Genomic DNA, 23,667 nt, shown 5'->3' on the forward strand with positions numbered 1-23,667 from the left:
CGTGCATAAACATATTATTGGGTATTTTTTTTTCATATATATATTTTTAAATTCAAATTAAAAATACAGCCTTTAGGATTTTCATACAAGCAAAACGCACCAGGACAGAATCGTAACATCAGACTTCTTGAAGTCTATTTTCTTTTACAGTTTTCAGTGCATGGTGAATCACACCTAGGTGAATATACAAACTTGAGTCTCCACATGTTTGATTGAGTTCAGGAAATATATTTCTAGAATGTCATTTTGTAACATATCCATCTATGGCATTTGACCATGGATTTAAGGACTCATGAATATTTCCAGAACTGGTAAACACTATATTAAAGTAAATCAGAAGAAAATATTTTAAATGAAAATACACTTATTTAAAGTCTAAGTGTGCCAGGTTGGGAGTAAAAGGGTCTCCCAACATTTGCAAGCATTGTAGCCTTTCCTGCTCCAATTCTCCCTGCTGCCCTAAAGCTACGCTCTCTTTGAGAAAGGACCAGCAGATCCTCAAATCTCCTCACTAAAGAAATTTTCTCTGATGACCAATAGGTATAGATTCTGCATTAGACCAGAGTAGGCATTTCTCACGTGTCTCTGGTTCACTCTTATATATTTATTAATCTTTTATTCCATTAACCCCAAAGAAAGGAGATTTAGATTAGATGTTTGGCAGAAATTTTTCACTTTGAGGCACTGGCACCTGCTGTCCAGAAAAGGCGTGGATGCCCCATCCCTGAAGGTGGCCAGGACCAGGCTGGACGGGGCCCTGAGCAGCCAGACCTGGTAGGGGGCAACCAGCCCACAGCAGGGGATCAGAACTGAATGAGTTTTAAGGTCCCTTCCAACTGAAGTAATTCTATGGTTCTAGGATTCTAGGATTTTGTCAACATTCAAGTAGGTATTGTACTAAAGACAAAACACTATGCACACAGTATTTCCACAGTTGATAAACCACAGTCACAGTACTTAGTATAGTAGAGTTCATTTTAATGCAATTACTAACCTAGTTAAAATTACCTTTGCTCAGCATCAATGGCAATCTTTGTGGGGCGACCAATATCTCTTAGAAGAACTCGGCGTTTCTTCCCATTCATGTCTGTTGCTTCTATGGTTGCTTTCTGTCTGTTGGCCCAGAGAATGTCCCGGTTTATCCAGTCAATAGCAAATCCTGAAATGCCTTTGTCTATATAACATAATCTCTGTAACCAACAGAAAATTGTTAACAAGAAGCATCATAGCTGCCATAAGCTTGACTTTCAGTACATTGACTACCATGCCTGACTGAGGTTTCCCATCTCATTCCACTGGCCTGCTTCATTTTCTCTCAGACCTGTATTATTGCTCTTTCTTATTTTCTAATCATTTTCATTATCCCTTGGCTCTTATGTACGCTCCTTCTGAATGCGTGAACCACAGGTAAAAAGGAAAATATTATTTGTAAGTGATACACTGGACTGATCTTCTAGCTGCAATTTCTGCCTACATTTCAAACATTATGAAGCACCCAGATGGAAGACAACCTAACACACTGTTGCTGGAGTTTGATCTTTAAAAAACAGTTTAAATTATGTAAGTTAAGATTCCACATGGGTACAGCAAAACCAGCAATCTCTCTCCAACAAAAGAAGGTTCTCATAGCACTGAAGTGCAGCCATACCAGCCTGTCTTCCCTTTAATGAGCCAGAGGCAATGAACTGCACAGTTTTTTCTGAACAAAGGATGCAGCTCTAAAAGAAGCATTTATGCAACCATAGAAACCAGATAAAAAGAAAAAAAAAAAGAGCAGGAATTCAAGCACATTCTTCTCGTACCATTTGTGGTGGTTTGAGTTACGATAATCTGGAAGACAAACTTTCATAATGCCAAGGATTAATTTTAAATTGATAGAGACATTATTGTCTTCAAAGGTTTGGCCTGTCTACATTTCCACCCTTTTAGCTGATCTGTAGAAAATACTACATGTACTGTAAATGTCGGTAAAATAGCCTAGGCTCAGAACCAGAATCATTATGGCAGCAAAAACCGTTTAATAAGCCTGAAATATCAATAAATTAACAGCAACTGCAGAATTGCACCTAAGAGCAGGTGTTTCTGCATAGAGTTTAATGCCCAATAACTCAAAGAATTTGAGAGAAATGATGACTTTACCTCTCTTTTTGTGCCATTCAGGTGAATTCTTTGCAGAAGTCGCTTTTCTGAATCTACCCAGTATACTTTCTCTTCTGTATAATGAAAATCCATAAGTCCAGATGGACCAGCATCATCCACCAATCTTTCATGATTGGTCCCTTCAGTGTCAATTCTGTAGATGGCACTTCCATGGTGAAAAAGTAGGAATGGTGCAGGGTCTGGTGTGGAAAAAAAAAAGAAAGGGAAGGGGGGAGGAGGGGAACGGGACACACCAGTTAATAGATAAGCATTGAATTTTTGCTGCATTACATTAAGTTTCTGGTTGGATATTAGGAAAAATTTCTTCTCCAAAAGAGGGGATGGGCACTGAACAGGCTGCCCGGGGAGGTGGTGGAGTCACCATCCCTGGAGGTGTTCAAGAACTGCATAGATGCAGCACTGAGGGGCATAGGTTAGTGGATAATATTTGTGGGTAGGTAGATGGATGGTTGGGCTAGATGATCTTAGACATCTTTTCCAGCCTTAATGATTCTATGATTCTAAATTGTCATCAGTATTATCCTAGACAAAGTAGGACATTTAACCTTCTCACTCATATTTAATGGTAACTTTCTAGGTACATCACAGAGAAACAGTGATCAACATGATATAAATATAATGGTCCATTCACATTTACTGCTGAAAATCCGTTAGGTCAAAAATCTGAGTAATGAAACTGAGATTGCAGAAAAAGTTGTAATTAGAATACAGGTATTTGGAGACAGGGACCAATCTTAATATACCATTAAAGCATTCAAAGGAGAAAGTCCCATGGAGGTTGTTACCGTGGGGATTTATAAAATGGTTGCCTGAAACAACAGATCACGGCATACAAGAAATACTCTTGTCAAGTGACTTTGAAATACAAGTACTGATACAGATCCAACAGAATGACAGCCTTAAAACCTATCTAATCACTTGCTGAACTGATGTTTCCAAGAATTGAACCCCCTTCACAGCAGAGGAAAGAGCCCAAGTTTGATTTCTCCATTGAACAAGTTCTGACAACACCCAGGATGTAATTAACTGCTGCTCACAAGGAAGATGATCAGCACTCTGATTTCTAGACTATTACAGCGGTGCATATTTGGAGTTTTCAAGGTATTACCCATTTATAAAAATTGCTTTTGGGATCTTAGTGTCTTCCTTTTTCTGCTGCTATTTGCACTGAACAGCCCCATGTGAGAGTGTTTAAACTATGAAGATTTGCTTAACGTAAATGGTAAATGAACAGTGAAGTGTAGCAAGGTTGATTTATCTCAGGAATGTGACAGCTGTACTGCCAGCATTTTTGCCAACTAGATGACCAAGAACATTTTTATACTTTGTTTTTTGTCCTTTCCACTCTCTGAATTTCCCAGCAGGAGCCTGTAAATGAGGACTGTAAATGGAACTGGGACTGAACAAATCTGATTCTGATCACAGAGGAGCCAGTCAGATTTGGGATTAAATTTTATCACCCCTCAACTATTGTTACTGCTACTATAAATATCAGTAATAACCTTTAAAGAAGTTGAAGCCATCCAACAACATAATAAAGCAAGACTTTTGTTTGAAAGATACCTGAGCACAAATATCATTGCAAGTTAACAGGTTTGTTTTCAGGTCTCTTCAGCTCAAAGGTGAATGGCTTACAAAGCAGACAAATAAAATAATAATAATAATCTATTTAAAGGTCTAGAGATTCTTAAGCAGTACTAAAAGAAATCTAGCCTGGCTCTTTGTGTTGGTGACAATTTAGGAGCTGCACGGAATACTTTTGATTATTGTATTGTATTGATTATTGTGAAGACTAACAACATACAGAGGGACTCAAGGACATCTCCAAACTCTTCATTTGGAAACCAGCTCTGCCACATCCCATCTCTGCATTAGGGAGAGTCTCAGGTGAGTATCAGTCAGTAAAAGAAAGTCTGAACTCCTGGACCAGGAGGCAGTTGTAGCAAGTCCCAGACAGGAACCAAAACCAGATGTTCAGGAAACCAACAGGGAGAGGTGAGAGGTGAACTTCAGAGCACTCCCACACCATACTCTAGATGCAAGGTTAAACATTTAATAAAATCCAACCCGATTTTTTCACACAAGTAGAACCAGTTAAATACAAAATAAAGGTTATTTAGAAGGCGCAAAGATGGATGTTTTCCTCTCAGAAGGGTTAAATTCTCTTTAAATGTTAATACATCTTACATGAACAAAAAACAATTGAAACCCTGAAGAGAGCAGGAGAGAAAGACCTCACGTTAGCACTCATGTTTATTATGAAAATGCCTATGGATAAAAGCAAAAATAAGTGCTACCTGCTTAGCGTTTCACAGCTCTGCCTCTACCCTAAATAAACTTGGCAGACATTAATGCCAACAGATTAAAAGAGATGAAGATAGCAAAATCTCACATGCTGCTGTCTTCTTCTGGTAGAAGTAATGATATGGTAACAAAGCGATCACAGTTCTGATGACAGAGGAAGAGCAGCTTTGCTAAACAGAAAATCATGGGTTTTTTTCATTTGTTTTTGTGTGTTTTCATGTTTCCCACCACTGTACCTTCCATTCTTCACCATCACTTCATTCATTTTCCCCTCACCACACAGCAGAAGAGGCAGTTTTTCAGTCACCAAACCAGAGCTGCTATGCAGTATCAAAGTCAGCATCTTGAGTAGGGTATGCTGAGATTTGGTTCACTACAAAATATAATGCTAACTGCTAACTGAACTCTAAAGTACTTTTTTAGCCGTAAAAAGGAAAACAAACTTACCATTTACATAGCAAGACCTTTTGTCAATATCCAAGGTGTAACCAGGCAAGCAGGAGCAGAAGTAGGAACCTGGCACATTTGTACAGGTTTGGCCACAGGTTCCCAGACCACCTTCAAGGCATTCGTCAATATCTGAAATGTGGTTTGAATAGATCAGGACAATTCAACTAGAAACAGCAGTAACAGACAAACAGAAAGAAAATCCTTCACAGAGAAAACAAGGTACAAAATATCACATTTAGAGCAGAAAGGAGGGTGACTGTATTGCATTATGCATTGCTTTCAGGATTATTTCCTTTGCTTGCCATCACATGCACAGCAATTTTTATTTTTTTTAAAGACTATCCAGGGAAATTACCATTCTACCCAGTATCTGGGTGCTCTACACTAATGGTCTCCAATTGCTCAAACAGAGGGAACAGTCTTGTCTCATCCTCCATTTCTGCAATTCACATAATCATCTGCTATGCAAACACTGACAGAGGGAAACAGCTGCAGACATTATCCCTCTATCCACAATAACATTTTTGAAAATAAAACACCAAATTTTGCAAAACAGCAAAGCAGCAGTCTGCCATGGCAGTGACCTCATTTTTGTTTAAGCCCTTTTTGTTTGAGTTTCAAAAACAAATACAAAACACTTCAAAAAAATAATATATATATATGTGTGTGTGTATTCTGAGATCAGCAAGCCCAAACCAAGGCAACAAACAAACAAATTAGAAACCTGACTTATAACTGGTAGGGTATAAATAGTTGTAAATATAGAAAATTAAGGACCTTATTTTTCAAAAAAGTCACCACTGTGGATCCCATTTGATAATAAGAGGGGAAGAAATGACCCTATTTGGCAGCACTCAGCACCGGGGGTGATGATCCCTAAAAGTTCAGAGAATCTTCAGTTCCTACTGAAATTAAACACATCTCATAACAACTTCCTGAGGTCACTGGCATCATACCTTTATGTATTCCTGGGTTAAGCACAGTGAAGGATGCTCTGAGGAGCAGCTTTTCCCTCAGCCAAGATTAAAAAATTAAAAAGTGTACACAATAAGGATAAACGCATGATTTGAGTGTAAGAAAACAGCTTTTCAATGAGACACTTGAGAGCTCAGTCTGTTTAGCTTATCAGAAGGAAACCTGAGAGAAGACCTGACCAAAGTATACAAATACCTTCACAAAGTACCAGCTTCTTCAAGGGACATTTTAACCTCCTGCAGGAAATAATTAAAAGTTTCAAGTCTGAGAACTGCAATGAGGGAAATTCAATTCAGTCAACAGAAAATGTTATTCAGTAAGGGAAGTGCTAAGCTGCCACAAAAAAACTGTGACACTGTGAAAACTACTAGTGTATGCTCTCAAGGCAAGACTAGAATGGGAAGACATACTTTAACCAAGCACAGGATGCCAAGCTGTATACGAAGGTAACTGGACAACGGCCTGTGGTTCACAGGGTGGTATCCTCCATTATTAAGCAATATGAATTTGCAGAACAGACTTCCAAGAAAGATCACACTGATCGTTCGGGCTAAAAGAATTTATGCTGCTTGTCTGGGCAGTTGTACTTGAGAGGATTTTAGGGTTATCAGTGTGCCCGTTTTCACCACTAGCAAAGTTCATACAATAAAGAAATTTCACACATACTGAAAAGTGAACAGTCACTCCAGCTGAAGATTAGTTGCCAATGAAAGCAGAGGGATGAGGAGACAGAACATCCAGGCATTGAGGAGCAGACCTTCCAGAGGTAGAGAGGAAGCAATGAGAAACATTAGGCTGTTATTAAACACATTGTTAACGCTTGACTCTTATTCTGATAACAGTGGAAGGGGGTCCTGTTATTAACATATTCCCTTCTTTTTGTAAAGCCTGGGGTGGGAGGGAGGGGAAGAGGCAGGAAATAAGTAAATAAATGTTTCTTAATGTTTGGGAGAACTTGACCACAACAACATTCATAAGGTGAAACTTGCCATGCCTTCACCTGAGCTCCTTGTGCCAAAGCCAAGCACACAGTTGTACAGCATCCTGCTGTAGCTGTTTCACATCTCCTGGCAACCACTTCCCCCAGTGGGAACTTTGTCCTGTGAAAGAAATCGGCTTAGGGAGCACAAAAGCTGTCTGCAGTGCCCTGACAGCCAGTCCTGAAAGGACGAATGAGGTTCTGCTCTGTTCTCAAAGGCCTCTTTATGCAGAAAATGCCTTGAGAATCAACAAAAACGATGAATCATTTCATCATGACATTGGCAGCCCTCAATGACTTTGCATACAAATATGCCACTTTGTTGAGAGTCCTGAGAAATGCTCTAGTTGAAGAAGGTGAAGCATTAGTATGCCTGGCAGGGACACAGAGAAACCACAGTAAGCCAGAATTCGCCTTTCATTACGGCCCCAAGAACACAGACTATAGATGTAAAATATACACATGCAGATAGGCACACTCACTCAAAATTTGGTTAATGTGGACTTTGGGGATGAATTCAATTCCCTTTATCTAGCCACCAGCATAACCTTTTCAACAAGGTTGAAATTGACACTTAAGAAAGCAACCCATCCTTTTTAACTATTTGGTTAAAAACATACAACTCAAAGAACAGAAGACAGCCAGAGATGACGCTTCAGCTACCCATGGGTCACAGTAAGACTGAAGCGGCACATTCAGTATCTCTGCTCCCAAATTTTTAAATGAGATTTGAAGTACAACCCAAGCGTTCACAGTTTTTGAGAGGGTAGAGGCTGTGGAGTGCTCCTATATTGTGGTAAGAAAGGGCTACAGAGGTAATCATATCACAGATACATGAAAGATAGAGCAATAAAGTAGAATGCTAGTACCGTAAAGTAGAATCAAATTCAAATTCAGAAACTGTTTGTAGAAAGCCTGAAGAAAATTAGCAAAATATCCCAAGGAACCATGATATCTTTAGTATTATACCTTTCTGGACTCAGATCGCAAGAGTTAAGCCTCAAAAATGGTAAAAATAAATAAATGCCATGCATAAATTAGTAACTACAAAATCATGTCCAAGGTACTTTTCCAGTTCCAGCAGGCCTCTGCTTCCCAGACCACAGAGTTCAATTTTCAACATAATGTTATTGGATTGCCTTTCACAATGGATAACAATAGGACAAGGGGGAATGGTTTTAAACTGAGACAGAGGAGGTTTAGGTTAGATATTAGGAGGAAGTTTTTCCACACAGAGGGTGGCAACACACTGGAACAGGTTGCCCAAGGAGGTTGTGGATGCCCCATCCCTGGATGCATTCAAGATCAGGCTGGATGTGGCTCTGGGCAGCCTGGTCTGGTGGTTGGTGACCCTGCACATAGCAGGGGGGTTGAAACTCGATGATCATTGTGGTCCTTTTCAACCCAGACCATTCTGTGATGCTCAAATTTCATGATGCTATTACCTATCCCTCTTTGAAATGCATCAGCAAATATTGTCTTCCAGCTCCCTTTAAAAGCAAATTTCAAATGATATTCTAGAAAGTCATAATTCTTGCTTAAAACAGAATGTCAGATTAACATCTGTTATTTTCCACTGAGAAAAATATTGAAAAGGGCTCCTTAGCCCTTTTCAGCATTAAACTTCATGTGCAGTATAATGCCAATTCTGTCATCTCTCGTGACACATTTCCCTCCTTTTTTTTATAGCTGAGGACAGTATTTGCCCATGTTCAGCAATGAACAGTATGTTTGGTAACAGTATTTTCAATCAACTTCTCCATGGCAGTGTAAATACAACTGGAAGACAGCTATTGAAAAGAGGCAAACAAACGTACCTCTACTTCAGCTCTTCTAGAAAAATAGGGATACAGTGGGATCTCAGCAGGATTATCCCTAGTGCTGTCATGAGAGGGAAAGACAACACCGTTCTCCATTTCACTGGCCCTTACTGCTCCTTATGCAATGTTTGCAGAGTCTGCAAGTTTGCCAGGTTTTGGCATTTCAAATGTCTCAGAAAGCAACATAAGAATTCTTAAAAGGGTGTGAAGCTGCATGGAGCAAATTGAAGCCAGCATTTAGCTAGCTAAGATGAATTTAAAGATGTAATACAAAAAGGAATACTTTAATATTCCATATCACCAGCATTCTACGATGGGAGTAGGGTGAATTGCTAAAAAGGAAGTTCTGAGACACAGAAAGAAGCATCTGACTGAAAGTGTTGACCTAGATAGCTGCAGTTGTCACCTTCAGTTGCAGGCTTTAGCTCTGTAGGAACGTGCAGTATGCTGAAGAAGTGAAAAGAGCTGATCAGTTAATGTCAGAAGTTAGTAGAGACAGTAGAGTAAGGTTCTGTGGGTAGGTACAACTTTAATGACATAGGTTATGTTTTCCCTTTTTATTTATATTAACGATATTGTAAAAAAAAATGTATTTTTAAAAACTATATTTCTTCTCCTTTGAAGTTGACAGAATGAGTTCTCAAAGTCAGGCCTGAAGCCAAGGTACATGCCAAATCCTGCAGTACTCATACATAATACTTTCAGTAGCCCAAGACGAATAGGCACTTGTGTCCTTCTGAAAACTGGTAATGCAAGAGGCTGCTCTATGGATGTCTTCAAATAAACACTGCCGTGTGGGAAGTTTTCTTGGTTTCAAGTGGGGAAAGTATCTATATCCCTTGGAACTATAAAAACAAGGGTTGTTAAATCAGTACTTCAGGAAGGGATAATCGTTTGATTTCAACAGGGATAAGACCCATCTCCTAGTATACCATGAATGCTTAGATGGTTAACAACATGAGAAATCAAAGCTCTCCCTTTTACCTTGCAGGAAGAACCACTGTGTGGTGAAGCCTATTTTTATTTTAGAGTGAGAAGGTTTTGTTTTCACAAGGGTCTAAGGAAGATAAGTTATTTAACGGTAACTGAGGTCCCACTCTTTACATCATCATAAATAAAGTCAAGATGACAATGTCAAGAATGGAAAAAATGCTTCCAGTTGCATCACAGATTTCTTATAAATGGATATGCTCTTGCAACAGGCCAGTCTTATTTTGATCTCGTGCTCTGTTCCCCCATACTTTGTCTCTTATAAACTGTGCTGTTCCGAGATACATGCCCCCCAGCTTAAAGTCCTTTACTTTCTTGGCATACCAAGTCAGGATTCAAATAATGTCTCTTAAAATAACTGTATAAAATTATGTGAAACATTTAGCATTAGATTTCACTATCCTTCAACAGGATGAGATGCCTTTGATCTTTGAATATCCCTAGAAATAAAAGGAACTAATTAAGAAGTGAGTTATTTAACAATGTAAGAAGAGCAAAGCCTAGGCCTTCATCAGTAGTAGTTGTATGGAAGACAACTCTAGAAAAGTTGGAAAAACACTTTCCAGCCAGTGCTGTTTGTAAGAGACAGTTTCTCAATTCACTGTAGTCCTTATGGCTGGCAGGATGCCACCACGGTCACAGATGATACAGAACATTTTACAATTGGTATATTTATTACAGCTCACCAAGAATGGTTGCCAAGCCACAGTTCACAGCCTGCTGTCATTGTTCACAGCTCAGTGGCATGAGTCATGTCTCCCACTCACCACTTGCATCCCCACTATTACCTTCAAAGTCTGCCCCCAGCTTCCTACCACTTGCTGCCACTGCACCCTCTATCTCACATAGTTAATGAACTAGAATATCACACATCCGCTCTTCTGGTCAGAACAGAATTTGCGTATCCAGTTCACAGAAGACCACAGGAAATCCATTCCATCAAAGCATCCTTCAGTCTAATATTTCACATCAAAATTTTATCTTTGCTTAATCCCTTGTGAATCAGTGTTCTCTAATTAAAAAGATACCTTAGCATAGCTCATTTTTTTGTTCATTATATGTTACACAGAATTGCTCACAGCAACATCAGCTCTCATGCAGAAGACTATTTCTATCAGTTCTTGCATTGTCTGCTGAACTAGCGGCCATTCTGTTTTGGTGCTTTACCCAGACTGTCCTCAAGGCCAATAGAGCAATTGGATATCTAATTTTCAACAGAAAAGACACAGTATTATGTCTCCATTTATGGAAGAATAGTGCATATTACTGTGCAAAATAGGTCACCTGAAATTATATATATATATACACACACGTATATATACACATATACATGCATACATATATACATATACACACACATACACACACATTTATATATAATCTTGTCACCTTTTGGATGTGAAGTACACTTTGACCCAAAGGAAAGTGCCATCAATTCACCTCATTTCAGGATTGCCCTATTATACACAAGGTATTAACTGGGCATCCCTACAATGCAGAAGTCATAACTAATGTACATCCTAATTAGCTCATGGAAGCTAGGTTCATATTAGTAAATAGTGTGGACCTATAGGAGAGGTTCTGTAGGGTGCAACATTTGGTGGGGATCTGACATCCAGATTGCGCACATTTCCATGTAGGGTTATAGAGAACCAGGTCTATTCTGGTCTTGTGGACCAAATGGCCATCAGCAGCAGAGAGGACAGATGCTCTCCTAGGGTACATCTTCTGGTTTAGGTTGACCTAAAGGGAATCCAGTCCATGCACTCTGAAACTGTCCCACAATGTGAACACAAGCATGGTAAGAGGCAACAGTATGGAGGTTAGTTTCAGAAATCTGTTCCTCCTTTGAATTCAAGAATCATTGTAGAGGTACCCTAGGTGTGTTTGGTGCTCTGGCAAGCCTTTGGTCAGGTTTATCACTTATACATAAGAAATGCCTAGCTCCTCTTCTCTCAGTACGAGGACACTTAACATGTGCACTTCTATTTTCTGCTTAGAAGTTGGTATTTCTTGGCAGGATGTGCAGAGAAGGCACCTGTTATTAAGTCACTGGAATCGTGTCAAGAACTGAGTCAGAGCCTCTGAAGCCCAAGTAACGAAGGCAAAAGTATGAACTCCAAGTATTAGGCCTGGGTACAAGGCTTCCAGGGAATTTCCTGATCTCCTTACCAGAAAAAAACATAGTCCTTCAAGGTAGCTGGGTGGGAAGGTTTCTGTCATCATTTGTCCTACACTTTGTGAATAACAAGAACTTGCATTTTACATATTTCATATCGGTGATGGTTATCATACCAACATTAATGTAATACATCTCCCTCAAAGTTTAGCTGTACAGTTCCAAATACATCTTTTTTTTCAAGTATGAGTCATTCATTGTATATTTGCACACAGATCTGCAGATAACAGTACTATCATAGAAAGAGCAGTTTTTAAAGTTGTCCAGCCCATATCTAAGTATTTACTTGTACACATACACAATCGTAACACTTCTCTTTCTATATGCATATAGAAGTACAAAAATATGTGCACAAATTATACACATTTAGAAGCAGAAATCTGCACATGAATGTGTAAAAATACAGAGACACTACAGCTATGCAAAGGAATTCTTGTGATTAGTGAGCAGTTCTGATCACTTACTGATCACATAAACCTTCAACCTGATTTGTGATAGCCGAACTGGCAGATAAGGGACCAACTTCTGAATAAGAAACTAAACAAAATGTTCATTATGAGAAGGAACAGATTCTGAGAAGCTGCTTTATCAATTGTGCTGCTACAACGCATAGGCAATCTATAGAAAACTCATGATAATTATAAAGCTCAGTTAAACGAATACAAATGCTTTTTTCTTAATCTGTGAATGGTCCACCACTTACCTACACAGGCAGAGCTTTCACTCTTTAATCTGTATCCATTAGGACAGTTCCAGTGCTGCAGAGCTGAAGGGCTGGCAAAGTCAACGGTAAAAATCACTGGCAAGAAAGCAACGGGGAAGAGAAACATAGTCCTGAGTTTTTTAAACTGTCACTTGAGAAGAGCTAGCTTGTCTGCAGTCATATCCAGGGTGAGATGAACATAGGTAATCCCAAAAGGTCTCTGTGATCTCCTGCTTTACGCTCAGACATCTTATCACAGCACAAAGCTTTATCTTTGCCTTGCTTTTCTTGTCACTCGGCGTGTCTGACTACAACCTTGAAGAAATTCCTGGGAGATTTCTTCCCCACACACTTCGTTTTCTCTCTCTCTCTCTCTCTCTCTCTCTCTCTCTCTCTCTCTCTCTCGTTTCTTTCTTTTTTTTTCTTTTTTGGAAGCCAAGTATGAAATGCCTGACGCTCTCGCCACAAATTTAACACAGCTTAAAAGCAAGGCTCACAAGAATCACTGCAAACTTCCTCACAACACACAAAGCTGCCATTTGGGTCTTAAAAGCAAAGATTTCAGAAAACTTCACCGCTGCCCTCAGCGGAGGAGTACAGGGAGTGCAATCTCCAGGTACTGTCCTGCAAAATGCAGTTGCTTTTCACACGCAGACTTGGACGGTCTCCTCTTTCCTTTTTAAGGCTCCACTTGCCCCACCTCTTCTCTTTTTAGTACCACTCGAGTGAACCCTGTGTTTGCAAATAGTAACGTGGTCAGTTCCTTACTCCAGGGAGCAGAGCCAGAATGCATATACATGGCTGCCCATAATGAAGCGGCCTATTTAGAAAGGCAGACCCTTGTGTCTGAGAAGTAACTACGGTGTGACAGCCACATTTTTCTCACAGACTGCAGCCTGATTTAAACCTTGCCTGTTCAATCGTGATTAGCCACATTCATCTTAATACCTTCTTGCATTTTACTACCACAAACAAATCCTGTCACCAAAATGCTCTGTGCTAAGATTACTCCAATAACTGGAAATACAAACTAGCTTAAGGTCAGATTCAGATTTAGGGTATGTGTGTCATTCTGGTTTCAAAAAAGTTCATCTCTCTCTCTCAAGTCAGAATGTGGCCCCTCTGCCATCAGAGATGAACGCATTTCTGAGCACACATCGGTGCCATAAGGAGCTGCTGTTGGGTGCGGTGCACTTTTGCACCTGAGGTAGATGCACTAGAGAAATTCCAGGTGCAATCTCCCAGATCAGCAAAGCACAAGAGCACAAATGTGGATAAAGCACTGAATTTTTCATGTGCTGGCAGCTAAGCAGGTGTTTCAGTGGCTATCTGAGCCTAGCTGTGCTGTGCTAACTGCTCTGAGGCATTTTGGATGCTTTTCTCTCTCTTTTTTTTTTTTTCCCCTCCATGTCCTCAGTATTGCACCAGAATAAACGCGAACGCAGCAACAGCTGGGAACAGCAGTAGCAGCAGACAGCAACCTGCAGCTGTGTGAGCTCCTCACTGGGAATTCCCTCCCCCCATACTGCTCTGAATCGATAGGAGTCCTGACTTGCACTGACAGAAAGTAAAAAGCATAAAACCTGATTATCAACTGGGCTGCTGTCCACTAAAAGCAACTGCTTCTTGATGTTTTGGGTCTGTAGCCATGTTCAACTTGCTCAATCTTCACTGCTACAGCTAATGCAACTCATTAAATTTGGGCTGACAAATGGGAGCCACGTTTTCATGTACTCTGCTCAGAACTGCGTCTCTATTCTGCGTGCTATAAAATCCAATAATAGTAATGCAAATTATGCAGGGGCAGACTCATGCCAAACAGTATCTGCTTCTCCAAATAGTCCCCTGGAATACAAAAGGGCAACCAGCGTGAAAGTGGAGCAATGCCATTCCATCGAGGATTACAGGATCCTGCCCAGGATACGTGGTACATGCCACATGAGTTTATTCTACTAATTCCGCTACCATGGGTTTCTCCTCACATTATTTTCTTTGCTGTTCACACTGTGAACACACAACCAGAGCAGCTGGGAAGGAATGTGGCACTTCTTTGTGAGTTTGCTGGATCGCGACAGTGGCGGTCCTGGCACTGCTCCGACCTCTTCCAGCAGAGACTCATGCAAATCACTGGGAGACAAACCCAATAAACTCTCCCTTTCATATTAAAACACAGAAGTAATTTCTGTGTTACTCCTGAGGCTCTCATGTTATTTTAATCTCTCATTTATATTGTTGTCTTTATGGAACAGTTCCTTCATTCTTTCCCCCCTCTACTGCTATCCATTTACTCTTTTTGCCTTTACTCAAAACACCGTCAAAACCATGGTCCAGACCCTCCCTTTTTTTTTCTAAATTAACAGTCAAAAGAGAACTGTCCAATGTGTCAGTACCACAATGATGTTGCCTGGAAGAAGAGATCCCTTCTCTGCACTCAGACAAAGAGTGGTTTATAGAGTCATTCATAACACCACCCTAGAAATACAGGGATGGCTTAAAAACAGGGTGAATAAACACCTGGTAGTAGAAACAGGTTTTTGGTTCTCACAGGCCAAAGGTACATCACTCCAAAAATAAACACCAGCCCAACTGTGTGAAATGATCAAGGCCTGAGGATGTACACGATTGAAAGTGGATAGAACTAATCACATCCTCCTAGACCAGATCAAGAAATTCTCAACAAAGGATTAAATCCATCCAGCTGTACCGCACAGCTAAACTTCTCACGCATACCATTTCTTGCCATGTAGTTTAGCATGCCATACACAATGATTCCTTCCCACCTGAAATCATTGAGCATTTAAGTCATTTCAAATATGCTATCATAAATCAAATTATTGTGCCCATCTAGAGGTATGAAGTACAGCAGTATATTTCAGCCTAGCATTCACACAATAAATCAGATAAATTAATACAGTAGCCTCATTTGTAGCACTCATTACACAATCAGACCACATGATCTCAAATTCATCTGTTGCTGTACATCGAATGCAGAAAGTTGATTTAGTTTTATCTGATCTCCTGACTCAATGATTGATAAATTAATAACAAACATTCTTTTCTCCCTTTCTCTTGGACTCCCCACTATCTCAGTGAGCTTTGGAGGTCTTGCTTTGCCAAAGCTGGTGAAGATCAGCTAGTGATCCAACTGGAGAGCGCCTTGTCCCCTACCTTGGCGTAGAGCCGATGTTGTCTGATTCAAGGACAATATGTTCTGGCTCTTTCTGAACTGTGAAGGAAAGAGAGCCCTCCCTCAACTTCCCAGGGCTTTCAGTATCAATATTGTATTAATTTGCACATTGTTCAAGTCATATATTGGCTTTTATTCTTGCTTACTACACATTATACTAGCTTGTCATCACTTCAAATTCTCTTCCTGTCAGTCTCTGGAAGTTTGATCCTGGCCTCAGCCATATTCTAATCTGGTTAAAATTATATTTTATAGTCAACACCATACTAATTACTGCCAATAAAAGGTTAATGATTGTATGCAAAAGTTTACAGAAACAGCGTAGAAAATGTGTAGTGGCTATTTCTGGTAAGAAGAGCTCAGAGCAGCAAGGAGCACTCAGAACCCCACAAAACAGCCCCTCACATCCATCCCAATGGCCCCAGGGAACCTGCCAGCCCTGGGTCAGAGTGCCTATGGGACAGAATGTGCATTGTCAATGAGGCAGGAGCTGATGAACAAAAGTAATTTTACTGATACTAGGGATTTCTGATAGCCTCCAGGGAAGTAAAAAGGAAGTAAAAAACAATCTACAAGTGAGAAAGCAGCATATTCTAGAGATCTCCAATGGCCAGGAATGTCTGAAGTCTCTTCCCAAGGTATGATGACCATCCTGTTTTTGTCCTCAGGCATGCCGCTCACTGTTCTACTCAACCTATTTGGAGATGATACTTGGCTGGCAGAATGTTTTAATTTAATTTACTGATAAAATTAGTTGAAGAACTGGGCTTTAACCACAAAAGCATTATGGAAACCAAGTGCTGTTGTAGGTAATATCTTTCCAGTTGTCTCACTTTCTTTTATGGTAGCAATTACAACAAATACTCAAGAGTTTTTTGGCTGTTTGCAATTTTTCCAGGTTCAGTCTGATCTTGAGGAAAAGAAAAAGACAAAAAAACCCACAACCCACCCAACTCTTCTGAAACTTTACTCTTAACTATAACCAATGCTGTATTTTTAAAGCCCATTTATGTTAAACATTTTGATAGGCACCTTCTGTCACTGGCATCCACAGAAGGATTCAGAAGGAAAGTTCAACATGCTCTCCCTTGCACCCAGACAGGCAGAACAGCAGGAAAACATTCTGGGGAAGCCACATAGCAGATTGCTGACTTATGACATTTATCAACATTAGATGCCTGCATTAGGCCTCTATGTTAGCAGACATAAAGGAGTGGCTAAAATAACATACTGAAAAAGTCATTTGGCTCTCTGAAGTGGAGATAAAACTGAAGATAAAGCAAGTCGTTTGTAACCATGGATAAGGTCTATGCAGCTTGTTATGTGAGAACATTTGAGAAAAAAAAATCTTAGTAACAGGTATGTATGGCATTACTTCACTATCGGGGTCAAAAAATGTATCCTCCCCATGTTCTTTGCAGCTACCTTCCATCCCAGAGATAGTGCACTCATAGCAAAATGATTTCTTATGTATGCATTCAGCCTTCCAGCAGATCTCTCCAAAGAAAGGCACTCACTGAAATCTGGCACTGATTTTTGGAGCTGCTGAGCACTCAACGGTTTCCACTTATACCAGTAAGAAAGCAGGATTTCACATAGGCTGTAGGTGCTTATTCTGAAGCCCATCTATCAGAAATACTGTTACTTTTACCTCTTTATTTTATCCCAAGTTCTAGGCTAGGAAGATTAATATTTGAAATGATTGTTTCAGTAAACTTTGGTATCCCCATTACAGACCCTTTCAGCTGATTCATTCTTCTTGTATGCTTTCTGCATGAGCTTGCATCTGCGTATCACTGATGTACGTGGTTGTTAGTGACACAGGACCCAACAAGATGGTTAATAAATAGAAGGAACAGCCATTGCTACAGCCAGCTTTCCACAGCAAAATTACTCAAGATGAACTCAAGAGCAAAATTACCAGAGATGCAGCCTGTGCCTGGCACTGAGCTCCCGCAGGTGGATTACAGGATGCTCCCTGTTGCTGCCAGACTTGAAAGCTTTTCACCTGCAGCAGAGCTAGCCTGAACACACACAAGCTTCATTCTCTTTGCAGAAATGCAACACTTTCCCATGAATGGCCGCACAGCTGCTGCCAGACGAGCCAGTCGATGAATGGGTGGGCAACCAAGAGCAGGTGTAACCAAACGTTGCTAACTGTTGGGAATGTTCAGTGCCCTGCTGCTCATAGGACATAATCAGGAGATCTCCATAACCAAATGTGTCCTAAATAATGAATAGCCGAGCAGCAGAATCTTACAATGAATTTGCCCAGAGCCTGCTGAAAGTTAGTTTGCACTGAAAGAGCAAGTGCATGAGGTGATGGCATTTAGTGAATGAAATAATTTCAAAGCCACACTGCAGATCTAAGGAAAAAGAACATGCATATCTCAGATCCTACCCACAGCAGCCATAAGAGCCCCACGTGTGGATTTCCTCTCCCATATCAGGAAGAAGTTGGCAGAGAAAGCGGCAAGTGATCTGCACGGGGCTGCCGGCAAAGGAGGCAGCCTGACCTGACACCACCTCAGAGCGAGCCCCGCAGCTGCAGGGAGTGCAGTGCCAGAGCCTCTCACTGACCCAAATGCCACCAAGAGAATGATACCCCAGAACTTGGCATCTGAATCCTGCAGCTACCAAACACGCCCTGCCTGGGGCCACAGCTGTCAATTCTCCACCTAGACAGAGAGGCGGAGAGAAGAGCAGTAGGGAAAAAAAGGCAGGGGCACTCAGCGCAAGCAATAGCCCCCGTTATATTTAACTTTCAGAGTGTGGTTCAGCATACCCAAAAACTTCAGACAGATCCTGCACTGCCAGCAGGAGTGTGCACACAGAGATTCCAGCTCATACTCAACTAGCAGGCAATATCAGAGAAGAGGAGAAAACTCTTACCATCAGTTTCTTTGCTTCTGGTGTCTTGCAACGCACTACTGCTCTATGAATATCCACTGAGATTGTCTACAGGACTCAGAGACAATGTCCCTGTGTTCTCAAAGATAATAACACAGCCTTGGCCCAAGACCTCAGAGCACTAGGTTAAGCACTAAGGAGCAGGGAAAACCAGCACACAGTGACTGCAGAAGAGCAGAACAGAACCAGCAAACCAGGCTGCAAGCAAAACGCTCACCAACAGTGACACGCATTCTTACAAAATGTCTTGTCAGCTGCATGGCAGCCAGCAACGTCTGCCTTGCTAGAAGAGCAAGCAAGCAGGCTCCTGAAAGGTCTGGCCACCTCACTCATATCTGCCAGCTTTTATTAGTAGGGAGCTGGATACACAGAAGCCCTCTGTGGTTTTACCAGAGCTAGCACACTGCTTCAGTAGGAGCATACCGTTTTGCATAAAGTAATGAGATTATTTCTGAGACTCACTGCTTTGTATGCTACATAAAAAAATGCTTAACTCTCTCAAGTCATTTCACTAGATAACAATCTAAAACACTATTACAACGAACGCAGTAATATAATGTCACAATCTAGAGTATCTACCCCAACTTGTTACAGCATCTGTATTAACAGTTGGAGTACTTTAGGGCCACTCTGCCTAATAATAAAATTCTTTCATAGTTAAGGTCAATTGGGCATCAGAACAAAATCATAAAAGGAAGTACCCACCCAAATCCTTCCCAGTAACACCAACAGGAGAGGGTTGGGTGTATCCCCTGGGCAGTGTTTTGAAAATCAGCTGTAGGTGCCCGGTTTTCCAAAATGAAACAAGACTCTGGTAAGGGGAGAGGAATTCTATTCTGAGAGCGTGCATGCATTACGCAGTGCTAAAGAAACCTCTCTTTCGTTTGGCTGTTTTATTTAGAACTAGGCAGCTTGTCAAGGCAGCATGCATCACCAGAAGAAATCTAAATACTTAAAACACCTGGGGCAACTAGTAAAACTGCAATATCATCTACATATGTCTAGGCAGACTTAAAGAAGCACCTACCGCACAGATGTTGGTATAGAGGTCAAAGTCAGCAATTCCTGCATCAATTCTCAGTGCCCCCTAGATGCTCATCATTGCAAAACACACGGGCCAGGGGCAGGGACTCTCCTCAAGTGTTCTTGGATCACAGGCTCATCTTCACATTCCAGGCTTAAATACTCAGAGTGACAGCTCTTTGCATTCAGACGCTAAGGAGAAACTTATCCTGAGCTAACTGAAATCAATGGCAAATTTCCAATGACTGCAATCAAATTCCACTTAGTTTGGCATACCCTGTGAAAGAGAGATTCTTGCCCATCCCCATATGGGGAAATAAGCATATTTCCTTTTTCTCCCACAGAAACCAAAACAGATCAACACCTTGGTAAGAGAATATCTTAATGGTATGATCTCCAGGGGACACATAATTATTTTTTTTTAAACCTGTATAATGTACTTTAAATCCAGTAATTGGAAATAATATAAATACTAATATTAATACATTAATATTTTTCTAAAGAGTAGCAAAATTAAAGATAAAACAAAAGTGACATTTGAGTAAGGTTTCAAGATATGTTTTTCAGGCTATGTAATTTTACACCTGTCCCAAACACATAGCTATTGCATGAGCATATGAAGTGGGCATTTCTTTTCTGTCAGGTTCCTAGTGGAGGTCCCAGCAACATACATTAATTAGCAATCGATATCAAAGTTTCTTGTTCTCGACCAGCAACAGCCACTGCTACCCAGCAAAGCAATTACACTGTCAGAAATGAGTTACTGAAAACTCTCCAAGTCATAGCACTGTGTGGATCAAATATTCCACTATTATTAGTGCTTTTGTCACAAAGTGAAGAAGAATAAACTAGTAAGTGCAGAAAGATTCAAGAGGGAAAAGAACTACAAGTGCTTAAGGCAGAAAGGGTTGCCTGGACTGCTGTGTGGCTGCTGAGAACTCTTCCTGCAGCTGCAGCCATGAGAGATAAATGGTAATGTCCATATTTCGCATCACACTGGTTCCCCCAAGGCCCATCATGAAACACGGTCAAATTCAGACAGCTGTACACTCAGATAAAGTGGTTAGAGTTTGAAGAAATACTCTTCAGATTTGACTGCTGAACCCAAATGAACTGCTTTTCTATGGCTCCCTGAAGAGTTACCGAGGAGCAGAATTTCCACAAAACCAGAAAAGGTAGTCAGCCAATGCCAAAGAAGGAAATGGTATGCTACCTCGTAAGTGGCAGTCACTTTACCTTTCTGCAGCCCCATTACTGAGGCAACAGGTATGTTAAACTCTGTGAATGATACCTTTATGGCAACCGGCACGGCTGTTTCTCACAAACTGCTGACCTCTGAGGATGCTGGAACTGCAATGAAACTGCCAGACAGAGCTCCCTGCTCTTGCACAAGTGCCAGATATGACGTAGATTCCTGATGGGTATGTAGACCAGCTCAAAAAAATCATGAGTAATATTATTTTTCTGTGATTATTAGTGATTACTTACACACGTCAGCTTTGTACAGTGATGTTAAGAGAACACGCAGTAGCATTTGCACAGGCTTCCTTACCATGTGAAAGATCTTGATCACCTATGGTCTCCCTAATAGGCTGTCAGTTATCCTTGGAGACTTTCCCTGTATCATCATTTCTTGAGATAGTTTTGAAACTCAACAGTAAGGAGTGCTTTTTTCTAACAGTTACTATCAATGCAGCAAGAGGCTTGTTGTCTGCTTGTCATGAGGCCGAAATTATTGAGGTGTGGAAGCATCCTCTCAATCTCTCCCTTGGCCCAGCCTCTCGGCAGACACTCTCCTTATTTGTGTGTACTTATTCTTGGTGTCTGAAAGTTGCTTGAAACAATGTGCAACAGGATTCATCTCACTGTAACTGGAGTAGTGTTTCACATTCTCAAACTGCTGGCATCTGCTGAAACGACTGTGGGCTTAGGAACACCACTGAATGCCAGTAGTCAGTAAGTAGCCAGTGGTCAGTAAGTTATTTAGAGTATCTTTGCAGAACCCTTTCCTAATTTTTATCCCCAGTCCACAGAAGTTTATCATCACACAGTTCGAGAAGAATATGACCTCTTGTGAATTTACTCTGAATATTCATCAGGGGAAGAAACCTCAGCATTTCAGATATATTTTTAGGTGGGATATTTGACTTCAGCTTCCTCCAGGCCTGTCCCTCTGCCCTTTTGAAGAATCACAAGTTATCTGAACTGTAACGGTTTAGCACATGGACCATCTCATTTGTCAGTCCTGTGAGGCTCCTTTGACAGCAAAGGTGTCAATCACACAGCTCCTCATCTACGTAGCTTCAAATTCAAGGTGACAATTTCTTTCTTGTTTCCTTCAGTCCAAGTCTAGGTTCCTTGTGCACAAGCCTTTTTACAGAGTAGTTGACATTTGCATTAATATTAAATTCAGTGCACAAATCATGTAAAAGAACACTGTCTTTTATGCCTCAGGTCAGATTTCCCTTGATCCCACTGAAGAATGGATCCTGGATCCTCCACTGGAAGTGACACATACTCAGTATTCATCCTCCTTACAGTTCTGATTGGTGATTTTGTAAGCCCAAAAACTGGTGAATTAAGTATCTTGACTGAGAGAACTGAGTGCTCTTCAGTAAAGCGCATTTATTTTCTGCTTAATCTTACTTCTGTGTTTCCTGTAGGACTTTTTCCCTCACTACTCGTGCATTCTCATTCAGCACAGCTTGTTTGACTTTCAGAATCTATATGCCAATTTGTTGCTCTCTTCCAGGGCAGACTCGAACATGAGCAACTATACTAAAAATTCTTGTTTCTTATCCCAGTCTTTCATGTGTGTATATATGCACACATATATGTATAGATATATACATTTAAAAAAAAATACAGTCATGCATTACTCTAGGTGGGGTTTTGTTTGGCATCACAGGGCTGATAAACCCTTGAAAGAATTCTCATTTCTTTATGAAAGTCAATAAGCGTTGAGAATCACTTTTTCTTCTCTCACATTATTTGATCCACGCTTCATTTCTACACAAATCTTCAGCAATAAGAAACTGAAAAGTTTAATCAACTTGTGACAAGCTAAACTTCTGCCTGAATGTGAAGTGTTTCAGACAATCTGTAGAGCTAAATCATCATTGAAAGCTCAAGAAAATGTCACTTTCCCTTATCAATAAACAAGGAACTGCATTAGTTCTTTCTCCAAATCTTGCCTCATGAATTCTCCTGTCACAAAGAAATACTCCATATATGAATGTTGGACAACATCTATTGAAACGTTGTGCCTGACGAAAACAAAGAACGTTATTTGTCTGGCTTGTGAAAAACGTGGCTTACATTGTTTCTGCTGCTGATTACCGTATCCAAAGGGAATGTCTGCTCCTCTGTCAAAGAATAAAGAATGCTCAAGCAAAATAAAGAATAACTTTTTTTTTTTTTTTTTTTTTTTGTCACAAAAATGAGCCTGTATCTCTCTAGGAAGATTCCTTCCTAATGTAGAGAAGCAATTAGAGACAGTCTACTAAAATAAACTATGCTCAAATTTTAGGCTGAAATCAGAGTGATTGGAAGAGATCTCTAGGAATTGAGAGCTTTGTATATATTGATGTAATGCAGATGTGGCAGCAGACACTGCAACTGCAAGGTGGAAATGATCCTTATCTATGAGTCTGAGTTACAGAACAGGCAGAAGTGTTAGAATTTCTGATTTCACTCTCCTGCTTCAGAAGGAAGGAAACCACCACACCACATTTGCACTAGAGGACAAGAAGTAGAAAAGTATTTTTTATTTTTAAACTAATCACTGAGAAACCAAAAGAGGTCTCTCAAGATATAAGAGTTTGCTCCATGAAAACACCCATGGATGATGTCATTCATGTGTAATCTGAAGCTAGCACTATCCCTAACACTGCGGGATTAGTCTAACATAGAAGAATGTTCTATCAAAGAAGCAGGATAAAATTTCAATTTTACAAATTCAATGAATCTAATTTTCCATGTCCCATA

At 40.4% G+C, this 23,667-nt stretch overlaps 1 protein-coding gene across 4 annotated transcripts in view; it reads right to left on the reverse strand.

The window, feature by feature from the left end:
- Nucleotides 1-18,207, reverse strand: part of EGF (epidermal growth factor) — a 59,427-nt gene extending 41,220 nt beyond the window's left edge. For 2 of the 4 annotated variants that reach the window (XR_005859117.2, NM_001001292.2), the window contains exons 1-4: nucleotides 12,561-13,212; nucleotides 4,912-5,043; nucleotides 2,140-2,339; nucleotides 1,009-1,190 (exon numbers count right to left, since the gene is read on the reverse strand). Coding sequence is in view for 2 of the 4 variants with exons in the window: in NM_001001292.2 (NP_001001292.2) it covers nucleotides 1,009-1,190; nucleotides 2,140-2,339; nucleotides 4,912-5,043; nucleotides 12,561-12,687 (641 nt within the window). In the remaining 2 variants the exon portion in view is untranslated. Of the gene's footprint in view, nucleotides 1-994; nucleotides 1,191-2,139; nucleotides 2,340-4,911; nucleotides 5,044-12,560; nucleotides 13,213-18,148 lie in introns of those variants that run through there. The other 2 variants (XM_046939964.1, XM_015276164.3) reach the window with 2 other exon arrangements.
- Between the last annotated feature and the right edge of the window lie 5,460 nt (nucleotides 18,208-23,667).

Source organism: Gallus gallus, chromosome 4 (assembly GCF_016699485.2).
Source record: "Gallus gallus isolate bGalGal1 chromosome 4, bGalGal1.mat.broiler.GRCg7b, whole genome shotgun sequence".
NCBI classification, from domain to species: Eukaryota; Metazoa; Chordata; class Aves; order Galliformes; family Phasianidae; genus Gallus; species Gallus gallus.